The sequence below is a fragment of the Synchiropus splendidus genome, chromosome 7 (assembly GCF_027744825.2).
Source record: "Synchiropus splendidus isolate RoL2022-P1 chromosome 7, RoL_Sspl_1.0, whole genome shotgun sequence".
Lineage (NCBI taxonomy): Eukaryota > Metazoa > Chordata > Actinopteri > Syngnathiformes > Callionymidae > Synchiropus > Synchiropus splendidus.
Genome location: NC_071340.1, coordinates 21,658,193 through 21,681,511, shown reverse-complemented (window position 1 = coordinate 21,681,511; position 23,319 = coordinate 21,658,193). Strand labels below are relative to the sequence as shown.

General features: G+C 39.3%; 1 protein-coding gene across 7 annotated transcripts in view; it reads left to right on the top strand.

The window, feature by feature from the left end:
- The first annotated feature begins 3,524 nt into the window (after window positions 1-3,524).
- mvb12bb (multivesicular body subunit 12Bb) overlaps window positions 3,525-23,319 on the top strand; it is a 47,439-nt gene continuing 27,644 nt past the window's right edge. For 5 of the 7 annotated variants that reach the window (XM_053870019.1, XM_053870020.1, XM_053870014.1 and 2 more), the window contains exons 1-7: window positions 3,525-3,584; window positions 5,280-5,384; window positions 11,088-11,183; window positions 13,734-13,824; window positions 14,743-14,872; window positions 14,955-15,056; window positions 21,466-21,527. In XM_053870019.1, the coding sequence (XP_053725994.1) occupies window positions 5,289-5,384; window positions 11,088-11,183; window positions 13,734-13,824; window positions 14,743-14,872; window positions 14,955-15,056; window positions 21,466-21,527 (577 nt within the window). In that variant the 5' untranslated portion in view covers window positions 3,525-3,584; window positions 5,280-5,288. The remainder of the gene's footprint in view (window positions 3,585-5,279; window positions 5,385-11,087; window positions 11,184-13,733; window positions 13,825-14,742; window positions 14,873-14,954; window positions 15,057-21,465; window positions 21,528-23,319) is intronic. The other 2 variants (XM_053870021.1, XM_053870016.1) reach the window with 2 other exon arrangements.

Genomic DNA, 23,319 nt, shown 5'->3' with positions numbered 1-23,319 from the left:
TAGCTGATGGCGCTCCAGTTGAATAATTATCTATAATACTTCTTCGAAGTGGAAGATTTTAACGCAGAGAGTGCCATCTAGTGGTCTCTGAAAATGAGAACACTGCTTCATGAAGCCTCACCAGCCCATCACTAGGAAGAAGACCACCTTTTCTGAGGTTGTTTCAACATGGAGGGGCAAAGATGGCCTGAACTTCTGGGGAATACCGCAATGTTCCCAAGTTAACTAAGGGACAGGACCTGTCCAAGGTGTCTCGGGCCTTCACCTAGTCTGACAATCCTGAAGTACCTCATAAGCATGGGATCCCATGAAGGCCGGTGCCACCTCAACAGCCTTCTCTTGGCCCAGAGCAGCAGATGTTCAACTTCAAGTTTTTCTCTGATGACTTGGCTCTGTGTCTTGTTCTGTTGGCCACAAACAAAAACCAAGATTCATGGCGAAGAACCCATACATGTATAGAGTTTAAGTAAAATGAGCCATTCGGGATGGATTTCCAGACATAGGAAAAATTCCAACGTGACCATACGATGTCGCTTTATGTGTTCTATTCTGACCCTCTGAAACAAAGGGATTCTCCAACTAAAAAGCGTAGAAAGAGCATTAAAACAAGATTGAAAGCACATTTGGCGAAGTGCCGGCGTTACTGGAGATTTTTCAGCCTGGGAAACAATGAAAGCCAACTAAACTGACCTTTAATTAGAAAAAAGTGCCACATTATACAGCCTTGCTGGGGTGTATCCTATGGGGCCACTAAGGCTATGGCTTTTTAAAGCATGTTATTATAAGCTATTCAGGAGACACATGGTTTATATGCGTGGACAGAATAGCAGAGAAAGGTAAGGGGGTTGGAGGGGGTCACACATGAAATGAGACCTGCAGATTTCTGCACAGGACTATAATGGGTTCACACAGGTGACAGGGACATTGGGGCACAGTAGATTTCCCTAGTTGAGATAGGGATATTATTACTCTCAGGGTGGCAAAACAGAAATCTCCATCTTCAGTCCCCAGACTAATGTCAGCAAATCACACAACACAGTGAATGACCTTTACACATACAGAGGAAACCTCGGCTGCTTTTATCATTCCAGGGTGAAGTTACTCACTGAGGTATAATTTAAGCTTCGGTGCTCCTCACTCATTCGCTGATTACCCCTCGCAGCACAGCTTTATGGGTCTGCGCTATGGGATCATCCAGGGTTCGTCCGGTTTACCGCTTAAAAGTGTCTCAATGAGCTTCAAGGTGCTAGACAGATTTTCAAAGAACATGTGAGGGTCACAATAGATATCTGAACACCACCCAAACAGTGAGTTGCTTGCTTGAGAAAACAGTGAATGCAAGTGGAAACTACTAATATTGGGGATTTCTGCATCCCCCTCCTGGCAATGGATATTGAATCAGTACTTAAGTGGAATAAAACTAAACCGGCATAGTAAACATCCCAAGTTTCAAAAGATTTACTGCATTATAGTATGTATTTCCATATGAAACCACTCTTCATCATACCAACTATTTTTCAGGTTAAGCTGTAATATATGGGGATCAAAATGGACTCTTATTTTCTTTAAATATATTTAAATGACTCGAGCTGAAATTGTATTCATCTTTTTGGTGGACATATAAATTATCTCAAAATATATTTAATCAACTCTTTGCTCATAATATTTTTTTCTCTATACAACAAGTCATCACATTTGTTTATTTCAGACATTCTAATGGAAGCCCATTCCTGCCAGGATAAAGAAGGGGGAAATAATAATCATAACAAAATAAAAAATTCATACATAACTGGTATAATGCTCTGGGATGTTGGAATTTACTATATTGCCATATTATTTCCTGTTTTATGATTATTATCATGATTGTTATTATTCTAATTGCTATATTTATATTTCAGTAACATTTATTAATAAATTAGTAATAATATATATATGTATATATATATATATATAATTTTTTTACCTATTTCCTAGAGCAATGAATTAACCTACTGAATGTGCTTCTATTCATTTTTTATTTATTTATTTTTGTCCATGGTTTTATTCTGCTTTGTCCCATCACGACAACGCGTCCTTTTATTGTCTGGTTATTAAATGTCGTGGAACACATCAGTGTTTTATAAGTTTAACAAAAGACGCTGAAATTAATTGAGGTATGTCATGAAGTGAGGTGTGAGAGAAGAAAATCTCTACAACACTGCAGTCTGCAGGGCTTCACCCCCACACAAACTGCCACTGGCATCATTCATCTCACCCCGCAATTTCTCAGCGTGTGATGTGTGGCACATTAAAACACTGTAGTAGCTGATGGCTTTCACAGTTAGCATGTGTTGCTGATATCGCTTCACTCTCTATGTGTGTTTCATCACCTTTTCCATAATTAGACCATTACTTTCACAGGTGCGTCTCCCCTCAGTCGGGGTGTGCGCATCTTTATCCTGCCTCTGACACCATGAGATTTCATCACGGAGGCTTTACCCTGTCACCGTTCCTTCCTAAAATGAGCATTTTTGATTCAGAGCCTTGTCAACACCTCTTGGTGAGAGTGTTTGGCATGGCGCGTGGAAGGGGGGTGTTACACTGGCAGACAGTTTTCACAGTATTTTGCAGTCTGTGAAGAAAAGGGAATTTAATCGGGGACTTAAATGTCTTCTACAACTTTACAAAGGTTATGTTTAGACATCTGAAATTCACAGTCACTGATCATTTCGAAGATTTCCCTGCTCTGTTGAAATGATTCCAACAAAAATACACATATCCCGGACTGTAGCAACATATGTGACCATTCTAGAGCCACCGTTTTAAATAAAACATGATTATTATAATGCCATTATCAACTTTTATTTAACCGCAATGATGATTCTGTTTGCGTTTGCCGGAGCAGGTTATAATTTTATTGTTTTTATATTGTACAGAGACCATCTTGCATGCAAGACTACAACCTATGATGCAGAATTGAACGTTACAGCTACATTGCTTTTTATCCTACTTTTATTTGATTTGTGTAATGACACGTGATTATGAGGGAAAATCTTCCCCGGGCATGACCTGTGGATAGATCTGTGTAATGATACATTTAGTGAAGCACAGAGCCTGATTCAGTTAGCCACAGCTAAATTGGATCTCCAAAGTTATTGCAAAGAAATACAGCCACAAGTCATTTTGGTCTTGTTGGCTGCAGCCGTGACACGATGACCAGCAGGGCGGATAGACCCCCGTTGCATTCATTCAGTCACACTGTACAGGAAATGAAAGCATTGAATTTAGTATTCATACTTCAAAACATTTTTATACGTTATTATTATTATTAGTTTATTAAAATGTATTTTTATTTTAGTTTTTTTCTTTATCAAATTCGTTTTTTTCCCCAATATATATTACAATACTGTAAGAACTGCTATTCATGATAAAAGTAATAGCATAACAAAAAGAAACATGAATTATTAAAAGCAATGCAAAAGATTTAACGATGTTGACTTTCGGGTAATGATTAACCCGTTTGCCCCCGGAAGTAGTTCGATCAGGGCAGATCGGGGCAGAGTCCGAATCGCAAAGTTGACCGTTCAGAGAGCGTTTAAAAACAGGTAAAAATAACAACCTTCTGACAGCAAGCTATTTTCTCCTCACTTTGTGACTGTCGTTATCGTTTAAAGTATTTGTTTCCCGTGCTTATCAGTTCATTATGTCTATAAATTGCGCGTTTTATTAACCGTGAATCATGTATAAGTGTGTGTGATAAAGTCATCATGGCCGCTATATCTGTTTAACTAAACTATGAAACGCATTTTAATCATATATTTAAGACGTTTTTTGAAACACAAGCATATTTTAAATTAACTGCATTGTATGTTATGCAAGTCAACACGATTTTTGGCCCCTTAATCTGGACTAAACTATACATAAAATAAGATTCAGTTTTTTTATTATTCAACTTGATTGTTTTGATGATACGTTAATATAAGTAAGGGAATTGAATTGCCAGTAGTTACTACCAAGTCAGTAACTTGAAACTTGCGTCATATTTGTGTTATGTAATACAATTATGGAGGTATTGTTCTGGATTTATTATCTTTGAAAAGAGGGTGCTCATTCAGTGTTAACGTTACTAAACATTTCCAACAACCAACCGACATTGATCTTAATGCATAATGATATTATTTGCCTTTTAAAGACAATAGTTGATGAAATGTCATTTCCTTTTCATACCTTATGGAGTCTATAGTGGGTACAACTTGGATATGTGTTGTTATTTTGAGTCTTAGTATGCATGTAAAAGATGCGTTGCGGTGCGGTTTCAGGTGAGTACGGAACTGCTCGAGGCATTCATACAGGCAACTATCTGTAAAATGTTAACTTCTGCAGTACTTACATAGATAAACACGATATGAAGATAATCTTTCCACTTTAGTCTCCTTTCATGAGAGATATTTTTTTCAGTTTCAGTCGGGTCCCTAACATGCGCTTTCATTTCAAAGAAAGATTTGAGCGAGTAGATGGATGAGCAGAGGCTGTGTTTTTCATCCCCTCCTCTGGACAAGGTCAAACATTTGTTCCTGACCTGAATGATTCTCAGCTGCGATCGACTTGGAAAAGGAGCCCAATCCTTGACTAAGTGTCCGTTAGAAAGATATCATTCACTCCGTTAGCTAATTTGCTATCCTGTTTCATTTGAATAAGTACTGCTCTCGAACATTTGTTAGTGCAACGTCTGTTTCTAGAGCAAATCCCTTAATTTGATCAGCTTAATTGCAATAGATTTTGGAAACATCAAGATTGAATGCAGCAACTTTGTCAGTTAGTACAAGACTGCTTTAAAGCTAATCTAATAACATTGCATCTGGAACCTCTGTGAAGCCATTTATCCTGTAAAAAGCCTTTGCATACCCATTAAGCCAAAATTCCCTTGGACAGAAATGGATGGAAATTGATTGGGACTTCCTTGAAAATATGCGATCACTCCCTGTAATTTGTGATTTGGCGAAGTCATTGGCTGCTCTCAGACTGCTGTTTTGTCGGTGGTCTCACTTGTCATTTGATCCCGGATAAGAAGCCACTTTTTCTTCCCGATCCTAATAAACCTCATCAAGAAGTCGATATTGTGGTTTCTAGTCACTGCTGCCAAGGAAAAGCCTGTCTTCTTATACAATTATAGATAAGAGTGCCACCTAATTTCACTTTTCCCAGTTTTACAATGACCTTTTTCTATTTTATTTTTACTCCGAAGAATTGTATGTGAAGCTCATCACCGAGTTGGTAAGACACATTTGATTTTTTCACAGAGCCACAGCATGTCTGAAGGGAACAGTCAAGGGCTGTCAAGAGAACCGCTCTCTGCAGTTGCGGTGCTGTCTTGCATAAACAAAGCTCCAGACGGCTACTACGTTGTAAGTTTTTACATTTATAGATTAAAATGAATGCTTTTTAATTATGTCGCAGGGGCTTGACAATTAAAAAAAAACTATAATGAATAAAATGAGATAAATAAATGCCACTCTTGAAAACTATAGAAACAAACAAACAACAAATTCAATAAAGATTTAAAATTATGGAGACAATAAATAATAAGGAATATTTTAACAATATTTGCTCAACAAATGTAAAAAAAAAATCTTTTTGACAATAAAGCAAGTTAAATACAGTACATATAATAACATGAGAACACTCCGATCGAGTCGCAGGAACTGACGTCATGCTCTGTTGGAACCTGCCATCTTGGTGGCTTATGCTACAAACAGACTCCACAATCCTCAGTGAACGTTGGCTAATCTAGTCAATTAGTTTAATAAAATAACTCAATTTTAGTAACAGATATTCTCTGACTCACAACATAGCGGCCTCTGGTGGTCAGGTAGGACAGGAGTATTGACAACCAATAATCGTGATGTTCAGAATTTTTTTATGATCATTAATTGTGATCCATTCATGGCCCAGGCTTGTGTTGAGGATGGTCTTAAATAAGTTATGTATAAATAGCTTGGCGGAAATCCTCTGCTGGTATCAAAAGTTACAGTAAATATTGTCACAAATCTTCTTTCAAACACATCACAGCATCTGTTCAGGACGTTTTTGATCGACAGTTGCTCATTTAAAAAATATGGTTTTGAAATACCTGAGATACATGGTATTATTTGAAGTTATTTACTGACATGCACCTGTACATTACAAGTATGGCAAGTAAAGCAGTAACAGCCACATGTTCAAGCAGATGCTTTCATCCATAGTGACTCACTGAAGTACATTTCATGTTTTGTATTCTGTAGTTTGAGAATGTAATAAAGTGGAGTGCTTGAGTTCAACAAAGCTCCAAAGAAGCTTAAGGGGAAATTTTATATTCCTGTCTTCCGATGAACTCATAAGGCCTCAAACCTTCCATCTTCCCTCAGTTCCTGTTCCACCCTTCATACCCAGCTTAGTGTACTCTCTGGCAGATGATCGTGGGTTGGCTTCTGAGCGGCGCCACTGGCACAGAATCACACACGGTGGAGCCTAAACAAGAGAAACGCCATTCTACTTCCTCCTCCGCTGTTGCAATATTAAGTGCATTGCAGCTGGATGGAAGTAAGAAGGTAGCTGATAATACAAAGTAGTGTAATTATTGAAGCTGTAAGAGCTGAGAGAGGAACTACAACAACAAGGATGTTCTAAATCTGCTCTGAAAGTGAAGTCATTTATTTTGTCGGAAATTCGACGCCGCAGTTTCCACCGGTGGGTTTGACCACTGTCTGCTGCATGATGTGATCATATTGATGACTCTGATGCAACATCAGTACGTTATCCGGCAAGTGTCATTTGGCGTGTTTCCCAGATCCACTCTCCTTTCTCGCTCTCTCAGTCTATTGATCATCGAAGCGTTCAAGAGAATCAGCTTTTGGCCTTTCAGCCACTAGGGTCAGAAACAAACAAAAAATAATAAATCACTAAGTTCCAAAAAAAATTAACATTTTAAGTGTAATATAAAATGGCTTATTTAAGTCACACCGTTGTGACCTGATGCATTTCTGCCCAACATTGTGTTTCATGCCATGGCTGACAGTGTTTAGCCCTACATTCCGCTGGTCATATATATACTGAATGAGCAGTGGGTATGTTTGCAAGAGCTGAAATCATTTTTTCTTTTGTGGGGAAGTTTGGCGTACTTTAAAGATGGTATCATCACCCAACCACTCTTTGCCCTCTTTGTAATACTGCTCTTTAGTATTTGAAATATCGTTGATAGCGAAGAGCTCAATGGAACTGCAGGTGGCAGATGGTCAAGCGAGAAAGAAAACTTCTTACATCCTGAAATCATCGGTACATCCAGATGGTAATCTGGCAGACCACACCATAATTCAATGGTTTTCATTGTCCTTGTTTTCCTAAAAGAAATTGTACTGGTGCTCTTCCATGTTCATAAACTTTTGAGAATAAATTTGGCAATTTGACACTACATAAATTCATGTAAAATCCATTGTATTTGTAAGAAATACATGAGTTCATGAATGAAGGCGGAAATGAAAGAGCAAATAATCAAATGCATAAGTGTATTACTTCCTATATTTCTTTTATTTGGTAGTTTTAGCTTGTTTTCAAGTGTGTCAACATTTTGTTTTATTACTCTCTATGTTGTGTTAATTGTGGTTTAAAAACACTGATACTCAGTTGGAAGGAAAAAGTATGTCTGCAGAACCAACAGCTACCATCAACATAGACAGTGCCATCCTGCAAAGAGACTCTTTATGCGTCACCTAATGCCTTGTTTGGCTTTGCTATTGCTAGATTTTCTTGAGCTGTAGACACACGTGTCACACATCTTTTATATTTGAAAATAATTGTGGCATCACTTTGCTTTCTAACACGCTTGCTACAAACAGAGTTCATTGAATGCAATGTCATTTCCGTGTGATACACTTCAATCTCTGGTGTTTGTTTGTTGAAACTGCATACTTAAGATGTCCTTCCTCCGGGGTAATGAATATCAAAATCATATCCATGAATACTGAAAGTCAAGTGCAAGTCAGCTTTTAAGATGAAATTCAAGGCATTTCAAGCTCTGGAGGCATATTTCAAACACGTTTGTCCCGTCTTCGAGAACATCTTTTGAACATCACTATGTGGTCTTTCATCTGCAAACTTGAAATACAAACAAAAATATCAGTGATCCTGCCGTAGTGCGGCAGTGCAAAAAAGGGGAAGACGCTACACTATATACATTTTTTTTTGCCCTTTTTGGCAGACCCCTTTTAAATTCCACACGTATTTAGACTACTTACCATCTTACCATGCAATTTACAGTGGAGATCAAAGTGCTGATTAACTCTTTTGCTGTGTGATATGGCACGTTCACATCTCTGAACTCTGAGCAGGTTGTTCCGACACAAGAGAGCACAGGCCCAGATCAAACACTGCTCCGCAAGGAGCGATGCCGAAGCTCCGGCAGCCACCCCACATCAAACACCAAGCACACACTCATTCTACTTACACTATTTGGATAAGTGTGTGGTTGGAAATTCAAATTTGACATGTTACTTTCATCAATTCATGATGCATTTTAAAATCTTCCGAAAAGCCAGAATATTTTGCATTTACACACCCAAATACTTCCCATTTCTCAAGTAATATTTTAAATATGCATTTTTTTATTGCTGTGGCTAATAATGTGTTTCAACGCTGTTATGTTTATTGAAACAGCAGCCTACCGACTCACACAGTGTTCAGGAAGAGGGCGGGCCATGTAGCAGTGATTGACAGGTCTCAGTCTGACACAGAGTGCTGTTATTTTGTCTAATGTGAAACACTGGTGATCTGTATGGTATTGAAAGTTACTTGCGCTGTCCCCAAATTTGATGGCAAAAATACAAGATTTTGTTGGCAAATTGGAGCCGTATCAATCCATATATGGCGGACCATCATTGTATCTTAATCGTGGCAGTCATAAATTGTGATCACGATTAAAATATGATCAATTGTGCAGGGTTAATGTCATGGACCGTGCATTGTTGTTGTTTTTGCCGGCGCATATGAGCACACGGGGTCTTTATGATGGGATTTTTTTTTTGTATAAAAGACCCATAGGGAATATGGTGAAGTGTTTAATTCACCAGTTATGGAAAGTTTTGCGATGCACACTGGGTACAGTGTCATGTAATCTGAGATTATGTTTCTTAGTAGCCATAATCTGACCTTGCCCTCACACTGAACATAACTCGGTTGTTGATGTGCACATAACGTGTAGTTTGAAACCCAGATGTTGAAACATGGATGAGGGTAACCCCCACGAGCACAGGAACCAATTGTAAAAGCAATTGAATAATATTGGAATAATACTATTGCAGAAGAGCTACTCTTGTTTTGGTCATTCATAACTAAAATCCAGCTATATATTAATCCTTGACTATTGTTTAAACCAAAGAAAGTTTTCATAGTCACTCAAGGCTCCATTTATTCATATTCTATAGAGATGGAGCGATAATATCAACACTATTTTTCTCTTTCAAGCATTTCTATTTGAACAATCTATTTCCCCTGTTACCGTACTGTTGTATTCCCCAGGTGGTTTTATAGCGAGATTCTTGATTGTGTGCCTTTATATCCTTTTATTTACAGCTGTGCCTCTTGGTGCTTCATACTCGCTGGCAGGCGCAGTCTGTCTCCAGAGATGCTTCACAGGCGTATTCTGCACCTCTTAACTTTCTCCTAGGTGGGCTTTCAGATCAACATCAGTCTACGATTTCAGGAAGTGGCAGTTGAATTTTAAATCAAATGATCTCCGGCATGTGACACATTTCGTGTTGGTTGATTGACTTCTTTGTGAAAATAGTAGGTTCAGGAGGATGGATTATAACAGAAAAGCCATCTCAACCGACCAGATTATTATTTTTTTTTTGGCTTTTCAAATTCAGGCTGCGTCTCATCCCTGCTGGCAGGATGATGCCTGAGGTGCCTCCTAGGAGGACCATGCCCTCGTTACTCCTCAACTTGACTTTGGGTTTCACAATGCAAGCCCTTTGTTTATGTTGACAGGATGCGCTGGCTACTGACCTGGAAAAAGTGGCCAGGACGGCTTGTCTTGTAACGAAAGAGGGAGTCTGGTGATGTATAGGCTCCTTCTGGGACCTTTCATGAAAATGCTGTTGGAGACGCCCTGCGATCCCTCTCCCTGCTCATCTTCTGCTCCTTCTATCTCTCTTATCCCACTATCTATCTCTGCCCCGCTCCCTCCGTCTCCACTCTCACCCCATCTAGTTGGTGCTGGTTTTGCATGAATCTCCCCATGCCATGTTTCCCCCCCCTCCCAGTCACTGGGGTCATTCATCATTATTGTCAAAGGGGTAATGCGTGTGGGTGGGTGCAGGGATCTATGACTTCTTCATTTGAATGAACCTCATTAGATTGACTCTTCTTTGTAAAGGATCCTTTTAGAAAATAACTCTGGCAGTTATTTAGGTGATTCTCACATGAGAACCAATGGAACATGACGTGCCAGCCAAGCGTGTTTGCCTCAGCGGCAGAGCAGACTGGAGGATATCACTCACACCTGCATTTACATAGGGATGTCGTGTCGGGCCTTGAGGTTGACGTGTGGTGCCCAAATTCTGTCAATGTAATGCTGTCTATTTTTCCTTTATTATTTACTGAAAATAAAAACTCTGGAGGTCACACATTTAGCAGTCTTTTTTAAAGCCTCATAATACCCCCGTATATGTAGATAAACTTTTGCAAAAAGTGTTTCTCAGCTTGAATGTTTACTCGAGGGATTCCACTGTAGGTTTTTATTTTAGAGAGGAAGAAATACAATATTTCCTGCTTTCTTTCCACTGAGGCGCGGTGAAGTTTGCTCTTCTTATTAGAGCAGATCGTTGTCAGGGTATCTTTAATCAGCTCGGTCCCGAGGGATGATATTTTTAGCCACCTTTTTGGAGGCTAAGACTTTTTTTTTTTACCCACGCAGAGCACTAATGAGATGGAGCGCTGGTGTAGGGAAGCGTTAATTAAGGCTAGTATGCAAGAGAAAAGGCAAAAGCAACACGCTGATGGCATACATACATTAACTTTATTCCACCTCCTGCATTTTTTCCCCTCTCCTTGTTTTCCTTTTTTTTGCCTCATAGGTTGCACAAACAACAGATGGCTCTGACGCCGACCTGTGGAAGGACGGCTTATTCAAATCCAAGGTCACTCGCTATCTCTGCTACACAAGGAACACTGTAAGTGTTGATATAAACTTTCTTCTCTCTAATATATTTATAGGAATTATACAATGTCAGCTGCACTCATCTGTGGACCAAAAGTTTTATTTTTATTCAGCATTGTATTTACACCTGGACCAGTTTTATTCATGAGGCCAAGCTGAGCTTTTTCAACCTTTTATCACATGGGGGTGTTTTGATTATAGATACTTCTTGGACTGAAATTTATGTTGATTTAAAAATGTGATGCTTTTTAGTCACTGCAATTCTTAAGCCAATGTGGTGTTTGAGTCCATCCGAAGTGATCTGCTTTGAAATGTGTGAAAGATATATTGTATGAAAATGCAAAATCATTGCCCCACACTGTTCGAGGGCAAGTGCAATATCCTTGTTGTCAATAATCCTCTTCAAATAGTAACACTAAAAGCTATTTATTTGGAATCAGGTGCTTCACAGATTGACATCTGTGCTAATGTTAGCATGTTAGTTTGTACTTGTGTGTCATATCGGTAAATACTTCTGTGTTAGGAGACATGCAATTTCAAAAACATGCAATATTTGCATCATTTAACTGAGCTGCTACATCATATTTTATTGAGGTGTGTGAATGTTTCACCAGATTTTATTCTCAAACGTTTGCACAGCAGCAGCTTCTTAGCATATTAGCATCACTGTCCTGGTCAAGTGAGAGTTTATTTCATTGTTAAATGTTTTGATGTAGCACCTTCCTCTATTGAAAATAAGTACTTTAAGAGTGACGAGCTGTGGGTAACCAAAACACCCATCGAATTTGGTTGTTTAACAACAAAAGTTTGGATTAGCATACACATGGTATCTGTATGTGAGGGTTTTTGCATAACATAATATCCGGACTAGTCACTATTTTTTTATTATAGTTTCACTTGTACGGGGGCATGGCCAATTATACATTACATTGTATAATTCGACATGATCTTAAATATTATTTCTCACTCACTGACACGACCAAGGAGCAAACATAACTTTATGTCCAGTGTAGCCCGACAGTGTTGATGATTCTACCCCACCTCCGAAGGAGAAGGTTCTTCTCCTCTTCTCTTCATGAGACATATTTTATAAAATATACATATCCCCTGAAAACGTACAGTCCGGTATAGACCATTCCCGATTCCTTTTAATGACAGAGCCGTTACTTCCGACATCATGACAAGAAAGCTGGTTCATGTAACCTGCGAACCGGATCAATAAGGCACCAATTTGTTTTCAGTAACACGGGTTCATATAAGCTGCTTTAAATAATTAAGTGGTTATTTTTTCAACAGTTGAAGCTGGAACAGTGTCACGGACACACTTTTGTAGGCCATTTTTGTAGTCCTTGTCGTGTTTGTGAAGAGGAGCGTGTTATTTGGAGAACTTTACTGTTGTATAACTTTTAAAAAACAAATGTTTGAACATGTATTTTGATGCAAAGCTACTATGTTAGTGCGTGAGTTACTAAAAAAAAAAAAAAGTGATGGACAACCTGAAAACCAAGCTGTATCATTCTTTTCTCCTGGTCCTATAGGTGACCTCTGATATTACTGGTGTTATCACTGATCTAAAAATTTCAAACATGATGACATAGTTAATTCCAATAATCAGGTCCTTGACAACCGTTTAATTTTAGAAAATCCCTGAGTAGCAGAGGTAGCTACCTTATGCCAGAGCTGTTTCGGAACCATAGGTTAGTCTGCAGTGTCACAATAGCCTTTCCCTTGTTCCTCTATATTATCTAAAGTGCCTGCCCACATTGTTTTAAAGGGTTTGACATAAATAAAACATGACAGAGCCATCAACAAAGGCTATTTTGTCTGCCAGTCATCGGAGCTTCCGCTGTAATTGTCTATGACAAAAACAGATTCTGTAAAATTAGCCCCTGAATAACGTGAGGGTGGGAGTAAATAGTTTGTGATTTATCATACTCCGACTTTGAGTTAGATAGCCCTTTTTGTCAGGCCCTGATAGAAAATATCCTTCGAGGAAAACTGCTAAAAATCTGGTTCATGCATAGTAATAACATTCATCCATATTCCTCTTTAAGTTGGTATAAAAACTATGAATAAAAAATGCCTCTAATGATCATGACTGTCGGGCAACTGTAGCAGTGAAATCCAGTCTTTTGGACGCATCAAGTCACGCCTGGATTGTCCCACTCTCTCCTGCCGCGGTGTATTATTGCAATTTATTATGGCAAAAAATGAAAATGTAATGGGAATGCAGGGAAGAGTCATGCTTGAAAATGTCAACTACACAGTCCCTGATTGTTTTTAAACAGCCCCATTCTGTTGATCAAACCTCCTCTGTCTGCCAACCTCCTAGAGGTTCCCAGCAAAAGGTTGAGAATGATTACAAATTCACAGATGCATTCTCTCGCTGCAAAACTGTCTGGGGGTAATTACTTCAGCCGTTCTGTCATCCTTTGTCTTTTGAGTCTTCCTGAGCTTTTAATAAATCCTACAGTATATTCGATTATTCTTTCACTGAATTCATTGAGCGCATGTGCCCTTTACCATTGTGAATCTACTATCTTCAGCATGCGTGATGTTTCAGGGCCCTGACGTCGTGGTGGACTTGAAGCTGACTGACATTAAGGAGGTCTTGCCGGAGGGCTTCGCACCTGTGCTGGAGACAATAGATACAAGTAAGCAAACAGTCAGGTGTGACTCGCTCTTCTTGTTTTCAGTCTGACCATCTTATGCCGAGGTCCTCAGGGGCAGCTTTGCTTGAGATAGTGAATGTTTTATGGGTGCAGGTTAGCTTAATTTATGGTAGACAGTGGGAATAAAATAAACATTTTGCCCTGGAGGTACAAAAGAAGAGAATCATGAGTCATTGTTTATCTCAGCTGGAGCTGTGCTTTTCTTTATGAGGGTCTTATTTATTTATGTATTTATTTGGGGAGAGGACGAGTGGATGAGGGTTATCTAATATTAATGAAATGCATTCCCCAATGCTTTAGTGCATTTTGAGTGCTATGTATTTTCCCCCCTACTATCCATGCCTTGGAAATGTAATAATATTTTGGTGCAGGGAGTGAGGACAGCTTGTTTATTATTTTTATTATCATTGCATTTACACTGCACTTCCCACTGTTGCCGGGGATATAAATGAGTAAGGGTGAAAATGCAATATAGGAACGCATGGCAATGTTTTTTTTTTTTGCCAGAAGAAAAGAGATTATGTTTTGTCTGGCTTCAGTGTAATTTAATGTTTTATGACTGTATGTGAGAACATGTTTAATGCACATATATAAGATTATGTATGGATTTCTTCCAGGAATATCTAGTTTGAATCCCTGTTGTGTGCTAAACTTGATTGAGAACTCACTTGCTCTGACGCTTTCCAGACTTAAATGATAAACATTATAATAACACCAGGTTTTGTGGCTTTATTCCACTGGGCTGCTTTGCCTCCAAGGATAGTAAGAGCTCATCATATTGTGTTTCTATACATTGCAAGGACTTAAATCTCAAGATATCTGTTCTCTTTGAGGTAGGGAACACTCATACAAAGACAAATGATTATTTACCTGCACTTGTTTAATGTCCTGCATCCTCAGAGGAGTCTGCAACAAGGAAGAAGAGGCTCTGTGTGAAAACCCTTCCTCGTGGAGCTGCTGACACTGCTGTCAATGATATTCAGATCATCTCAAAATCCAAGTACCAAATTAAAGATTACACCTGTGTGGGGTGAGTTCTTTTACGGAACTTGTCCATTACTAAATAGGTTTGTTTATCCTCTTGTATTCCTCCATTTGCAAATTCAACATAGGGAGATGAACAACATGTGGATTTGGTATCGAACAGGAGAGTTCTCCAAGTGTGTGGCAACTCAGGCGAAGAGCACTGAAACTACAAGTGGGGCTTCTTCAAGGTACTGTATTTTGAAAGAGATCTTTTTCTTGTATATGTTGTTTAAAATAACAAGTTTTTGTGTTCAGTTTTAACTCTATTTATATCAGAGATGGCATTTGTCATGGTTTGCCGACCCTATCGACACTCCATAAGGTCTCAACGCCATGAATGAGTCATGATTGTATCGGAATTAAATCCTAAATGGAGTCAAGCTACCTGCACTGTCCAGCGCTCCACAAAATTGCACATACACAGTCACAAAATGTACCGTCAGAACATGCCAAATGAGGATCCCATTTCTAGATGACATGCCGTGTTATGGTTTGTTATTAATTTGCCTTTTTTCTCTACTCCACATTGCACATTTGTTGCTGCTAAAGTAACAAGTATTAAAAGTAAGTGGCACTATTTCGTCTCTTTGAAAGATAATTGCTGCCTTTATTACTCACATTGTAAAGTTTGTAGCTTGAGCAAAAAGGTTTACTTGTTGTTTTTTTATTCAACATGTGCCATAAAACCTGGCCAGGTCACATTAACATTACTGTTGCAGCTAGTAGTGAGCATTAGCAAGGTCTCCTTAGATTGACACAATGCGCATCACCATTCTTGCGTCACAGTACGATTGTATCTCAATATCGCAATAGTGCGATACTGTATATTGTGATATTCTGCAGTCTACAAGTTGGAAGTAGGAAGAAAAGCACACATTGAAAACACAATATTAGTCATATTGAAAGGACAAACTAAGTCAAAACTGTTGGATTGAAAATGTTTCCATTTTATTTCATTATTTATTTGATATTTAGAACGTCAAATGCCGTGTCCAGGCACAAGTTGAAAACATAAAGTGCTTGTCACTTAAAAGAGTGTGCCATTAAACTGTGATGAAGAATGTGGCTTGTTTTGATTTGTATTATATCGTGATAAAAGAATGGTAATACAGTACATTGTCTTATCATTTTTCACACAACTAGTCACTGCAGTAGCAAGGTCGAACATGGCCCTATACATAATATTATTTTAATATGGCGGTTTTCTTAAAGTACAGGTATTATTCCACAAATAGTTTCAAGCTGTTTGGTGGTACAATGTTAGCTCATTTATTGTAACAATGTTATTTTCTACATCAGGAGTGTCCACAGAAAGAGCAGGAGAAAATGTGGCCATTCATTTTTTCCTCAGGTTAATGTTATACAAATCTGTTGTTTAGTAGCTGTAAAGCAGTGATGTAGATTAAGAAGTGAAGACAGGAGGCCCTAACTGCATTTGCGGAAGAGGCTGATCTGGCTTACGGCTTGTGTTAGACAAGGAAGTGAGGAAAAGAGACGTGTACCAAGTCAGGACCCCCAGAAGAACTAGATCAGTTCAACACAGGCTAAACTCCTGCTATTCGTGGGTCGTCTCAGGAGGGAGAGTCTGTGGATGACAGCAGTGTTGTGCTGTGGAGAGAAAGGGGATGGTATGTAGCCTGGAGAGCGAGCAACAGCTGTAGAGGAAGGGAGAAGAGTTCAAAACTCAGCCATGCTGGTGTCTGTGTGTCCCCTCTGTGCTCAGACATCCTCTGCCTCAGGCCCAGCGCACTTTGGTGGAACTCTTTGTACTGTGTCCAGATCAAACAGCTTAATTATTTACCGTGTTGAAGAACTTGAGATTTCCACAGCAAATTGTAAATAAACAACTGAGACTTGCTGTTGAGCTGTACCAATAGGTTCTTGGCACACGCTGCTTTCTTGTTTTGTCAATGTATGCTACATTGTGTGCTGAAAGCTGCTGACTCAAAATCAAAACTAGAGAATCGGCTAACACGGGGTTAACTGGGAGCAGAGGAGTATAATAGGCAACTGTGAATCAATAGCAAAGTTCGATAGGCTTTGTGAAAGGCTCATATTTTGAGAGTGGATGGTCAATAATGTTTGATGTGCAGAAGTGATGGTGAGGGCTTAGACCCATCTGAGCCCGACTCTTACCGGTAATCCTCAGTTCTTTTGAAGCCCACTTTCAAGTTAGTGAGGCTCAGAGGTTGGAATAAATTGCACCTCGAAGCAACTCACACCCCATTCCGATGCCTGCTGAGATCACAGGCTGCTGTTTTTGTATTAGCATTAAAATTCATTCCGCAGTCGGGAGAGTCGTCTTTTGAGAGTATTTCCATCTATAATGCACTGACACATAAGGACAAGACTGTGGGCGATTCGCACTGTGGCAGACTGTTTATCTGCGGTCTGTGTAGCTACAAGTTCTTTAGACGGAGAGACACACTGCTACAAATATTTCTGTAATGGTTTTGCAGTCACAGATCAGATGCTTTGACACTGTGATTTATAAAAACCTCTTTCACCCGGCTTGATTGCAGAAGTTCAGCAGTGCAGTGCAACAGAATCCTGCGCCTTCCAACCCCCCTCCAGGCTATCTATAACAACTTTATGGGCCTTGGAGAATAGCACCTCTTAAATTTAAGTGCTCTTTACAGTCAGTGGAAAAGATGTTTTAAATACAGTCAATAATATGTAAATTTTTAATGACGCGTATAATTTTCGAGGCGGCACTGAACCTGCACAAATGCCGAGTTGCCCCGGGCAGCTGGCCATTGTTTATGACACTGGAAAGTCACACACTTTAAAGCACAAAGGTGTGATTTATATGCTTTCCTAGTCACCACCGATAAGTAACCTGAATTCATTTTTTCAGTGTAATCCAGGCTGGAGGAACAGGAGAAATTGTAGACATTATGTTTCGAATGGTTTTAAAATTCATCTGGTGTTCGGACCTCCCACACTGACGACAGGGGGTCCTGCTGCGAGGCTCGCCAGCTCAGACCACTGATGGTGTTTTGCTGTACACTCTGGTCTCAGTTAAGTAGCATTACCTTGATCTCTGGTCTCCGCTGTCATAGTGTCCTGCTTCTTCTCATTGCAAATATTCAGATAGGTTGATTATTGAAGATAAAAAAATAGAAATAAGATTTTACACTGCAAATAAATAAATGTTTTAAAAAAATAAATATAATGACAAACAAATTTAAGACAGAAAAGAAACACTTTTATCCGACACAATAATGCTTAATAATAATTTAAATGTGTTTAAGTTATATCTTAAAATTCATTACAATCATCATACATTTGGTCTTTAATACCTTAAAATAAGATATGGAAATATTCTTACTGAAAAGAAGCAATTCGATTTATAAAATAATATTCTTGCAGTGAAAATGCTTCAACTTTAATGAAAAAATTACTTCTTCAAATAAACTACAAAACTCATTACAATTTCTTTTTGTTTTCTGTTTGAGCGGTTTACTACTAGCTTCACCTACTTCACAATTATGGGGACCCTAGACGTGGTAACATCCTATCCTTTAACCCACTGGCGCCAGAGAAATTGCAGAAATTACAGACCCATTTGATTGTTCCATTCCCTCTCAGTTTTGAATGCAGTTATCTGAACTTCAAATACAGAAATGTAACTTGCAAACAGATTCTAGGGGTCTGTCACATTATATTCAGTAGTGTGTTAAGAAAATAAATTTGCGTCCTGCATTTTTAATGTCATGTGCATATCTGGCTCATCAAAGGCACAGCACAGGTCTCCATTGATTCATTGCTGCTGTTTGTTGTCAGCCCCTTCAGCTTGTTCTCCTGTCAAGAAAGACCGTATCAGCGACTTCAGGACTTTATAATGGGAAATTCCTGCGCCGTCCGGTCAGCTTTTAAATGTGTCCAGTAAAGTATCGCTCTCCTTCTTTCTGCTGGCCAACACTGCCATTTGTTCTCCTGATAAAACTGTCATCGCCAAAGCCGATATCTGACCCCTACAGTGAGTCTCGGCATAAATTAGCCTTGTCCTAATATTGCAATTTCTTCCACTTCACTCAGAATCAAGGTTTCTGACATTTCTCTTGGAATAATAGCCCCTTTGTACACACGCAGCCGTTTTATCAACTTGTAACTGGGATGAAAATGTCAAGGCCAGTTTTCTTTTTCTTTTGTCCGCCGTGAAACTGAGAAAATCATCATACATGATGTGCATATCTATGGAGTTTGAGCAGCAGCGTTGTCTGTCTGCGACACTGCCGCAGCACTGCAGGAGAATTGTATTAGCTTTCATTGCCGACTGGTTAACCGAGACTTCCCACTGCACACGACTGGTGAGAGACACCCCGACTGTCTGCGTGCCGCCTTGACAGATCTCACATCTGAAGTGCCGAAGAACAATTGTTTCCCGCTCAATCTTCCTCATTACTTTGTTGTGCTCCGAAAAGTTCCAAAAAAAAAAGTGTCGAAGATCAAGGAGAAGATTTGGATCGGTGCCAAAAATGATCGAATGATCATCCGAGATCTGATGGGCTCAGACTTCTCGGTGATTTGCCGCAATATTCCGAGATCCTCTTTCCAGCACCTGACATGGAGCTTAAAGAAGGATAATGATGGGTGAGAAAGCGGCTCCCACAAAGCAACACTGTCAGCACATAGAGGAAGGTGTGGAGATGTTGTCACAGGAAAGGCTGGATGTGTGTCAAAACAAGAGCTTCCAGCTCTCTGTATTTCACTGATATTGCTCTCATCCTCGTCCTTACCTCGACGCTCATCTGTCCCCACTTTCTCCCTTCGCTTTACTGTCAGCGCCTGCTTTTATTTCAACTCAGAAAACTCTCTTTTTCAGTCAACGTGGATCAATAAAATGAAACAAGGAGAAAAAAAAAAACACTCTCGCTAATACGATTCCAGGTTGCGCAGATTTAATGGGAACATATAACACTTGATCTCGGGTTTAATTATATAAATCTCTCAGGCTGGGTTCCCAGTTTCTCCCTAATTTGATGAGGAACTACACTGTAATTGAATATTCAAATTAGGAAAAGGTGTCAATATGGCTTGCCTGACCTCAAATGAGGATTAATTGTTGTCAAAACTCTAGTGGCCGATGTAGCAGAGGCCCCAACACTGCTGTTGATGAGGAAATGCACTTGCCATGTTTTTGTTTCCCCAAATTAGTTGTGTAATTGACTTGCCATATGTTAGAATCTCCACCGTTCCTGAAATCGTATTTAGAAGTCACCAATGTGGACTGAGACAGTTTTGTGTTTCAAGCAGATGGGAAAGGCTACCCTTCAGCGATCATGTTCCAAACAACATAATGCATTAAAAGCTTTGGTTTCAGTGTATTACAAGGCTTTTTGTTTGTCTGTTAATGGAGCAACACAAACAGACTGATCGACAGCCACTTTATCAGAAAGATGAGCACCTTTCTTTCAGCCAACCTTTACAAGGTATAGCAAGTCTGGGCTGAATATGGCAATTGTTGCGGCAAGATTGATGCCAACCTTTTAAAAATTCACCATTGGCTCAGATTTAACATGGCCAAATGCTAATGTAAATGAGGATGAGAAAAGTCGACCCTTTCATTGCGAATAAATCTGAGAAGCAGGCTTCAGCTCATAAATACCACAGCCTGTCAGGGGTCTTGTTTTATTGCTTTTGATGGAAGTTATTGCGTTTATTTGTCTCATCCTACAAGATGAGGCTCGGGAAGCTGCAACTCATGAGCGCCCGCATCCTTAAAACACGCCTTAAATCCTTTTAATAATTTAAGAGCCAGTCTAATTGATGTTATCCATAAAGACAAGAACTGCAGAACATTGATAAACAAGCAAAGCACACCTCATTATTTGCAACTTCACAGCTGCTCACTCCTAAAGTCAGTCTGGAACAGACGGCACTGATTTCGCTGATACCTGGTGTTTAAAAAAAGAAAAAAAAAAGACACCCGACATCCCATGTCCTCTAATCATTGGCATTCTGTTTTTAATGAGAACTATTTTTCACTTCCATTATAACATCTTTTGCTTCACAACGTTGGGCACCACCGTCACAGCGTGACATATATGTTAGTCTTTGAAGCAGCAGCTTCCTATTCTTTTTTTTTTTTTTTTCTATTCATCTCCCTGCGTCTCTCGCTGTGGATTTATTGATCCACGGGGGTGAGTCACAGGGTGTAATTCATGATAGTTTGATTGATGAGGATTTCATTCTTATATGGTTTGTTAACTTCTACTGCTCACAAAGTGCATTCGGTGCTGTTTTCTGTAATACAAGACTATAAAACCGGTGAAAACAGTCTTCTCTTGAATAATGGAATCCCACACTTCCCCAAGAATTAGCAAGATCCTGTTCTAAACCCCGTTTAAAGGTCTGTTGAAGCCCCGGGGCAGCAGATGAACGGCTCTAACTTCTACCATATTTACTTCTGAGTTCATCTTTTTTTTTTTTTACCATTGAGATATGAAGGCCTTATCGCCAAGATTTAGTGCGTAATGGAAAACAGTTGCAGATGGGCGCGTCAGGAATCGAAATGCTCTTGCAAAAAAAAAGAAAAAAAAGTCTTACCTTTTGCTGTTTAATCATTGATGGGATCTTACTTCCTCTCTCCAGCAGGTGGACCCCCAGCAGGCCTGACTACAAGCAACAGAACAGTGGAAGCCTAACTTTATCAGGTATTTTTCTGAGGCATTTTTCACTAGAATTGGTCATAAATATAGTGAATCTATAGGTTTCTAAATATCCATTTTAATGGATACACTGCTATCTTAAGTCTCTGAAAACACAATGAGAATTAACTTTGTAAAAGCCGTTTTCGAACATTCAACCCCACTATATAACTAACGTTACATTGGTCACTTGTTTAAGAGCAGCTTTACACTTGATTTTATTTGTTTTAGCACAGGAAGTATTACTGCCTCCACCTGACCTTATAAGGAAGCCGTCCCTTGCTAAACATTGAGCCAAAAAATGTTTTTTTTATGAGTTAAAGCAATTTCAATAAGCACTTTCACACAGCTGGGTCTTTAATACAAACGCATTAGTTACTGGATATACATACACCACCAATACTTACTCTCGGAATTACCTCATACAGTACTTTGATGGCCATTAACTGCTTATGCTAACTCAATGTATTTCCAGGACGCCCTCACCTCAGGGTTTACCTTATACTTGCCCTTCAAAGCTTCCTTACTTCACTGAAATGTAGGTACAATACGTGATTTGTAGAGATAATGTGCAATAGCCCGTCTCCATAAGTGCAGTGACTAATTTGAACTGATGTGGGTACCTGGTTTAAGTCAGTTCAATTTGGTTTTAACTCTTCTTATTTACTTGTTTTTATCATACTACTGCTCTGGTACTCATCTTTGTTTGGCTACTTTGTGGCTGTCTTTGGTTTTGAAAACAAAACCAAAATAAATCACACAAATTCCAAGGAGCATTTTTTAATGTCAATGCTTAGTTCAAAAGTCACATAGAATGTGAACACAAAGGATGTCACTCATTAGAACCCTGCCCCCCAGACCACCCTCATTCTGGAATGATCTGCATGTGATCTACAGTTTCCTAAGTAACTGTCTTAATATACCAAATTCACAGATTCAATCATAGACACACAGGGTTTAAAACACAGTAGAATTTTCTTTTCAAAAGGTCACTCACCAAAGGAGAATATAGCTGTGAAGTGTGGTCTTGATCGTCTTTGCTGCCTTCGTTGTTTGGATCATTTTTATATTTTTATTTATTTATTTGTTATTATATGCATCATCCTTATGTAAAAGAAGAAAAAAACATCAAATTGCAAAATTAGCTTCAGTGTACACGTTGATTTTCACCACTTTAAAAACTTCTTCAAATACGATCCGATTTTTATTGATTTATTTTTGCATAAACTGCTTCACTGCGGAGACTGAATGATCATCAGTCCACGATAAGAACAATGCCAGAAATAACCATTGACTGCAAACTGACCAACCCTTGCCTTCTCCAAATAAGAGCAGTGATCAATCTCCAATCACAAACGTCAAGATCTTCACCCCGCGCCGAGCTTCCCTTATCAGTCTAAATGCGACTTCCCAAAGGATCTGCGCGTTAGACTCTGGAGAACGTTTAACAGCTGTCAAAGATGATCCATCACGTGCCGCGCTTACATATGTACTGAGCACGCACCAGACCAATTCACCACTCTGTTGTCACGGCGAAATAAAACTATATTGCGCGACTAAAACAGATGAAAGGCTAATTCGTTAGGAGCCGAGCTGAGCTTTGACAGTCTCGGAGGCGCAGAGTCGGAGGGTCGCCGTGCTGCCGAAGCGAGCTTATGGGAGGCTTTTTATCCAGCTGGAGAGAGACACCATGTGGTGAGGATTCCTCCTGCTGCAGCAGCTGAGGCACACCCAAGCTTTGATCAGGCTTTAGCCTTAAAGTCATGAGAGAATATTGTGTTTGAAAACATGTCGTTTT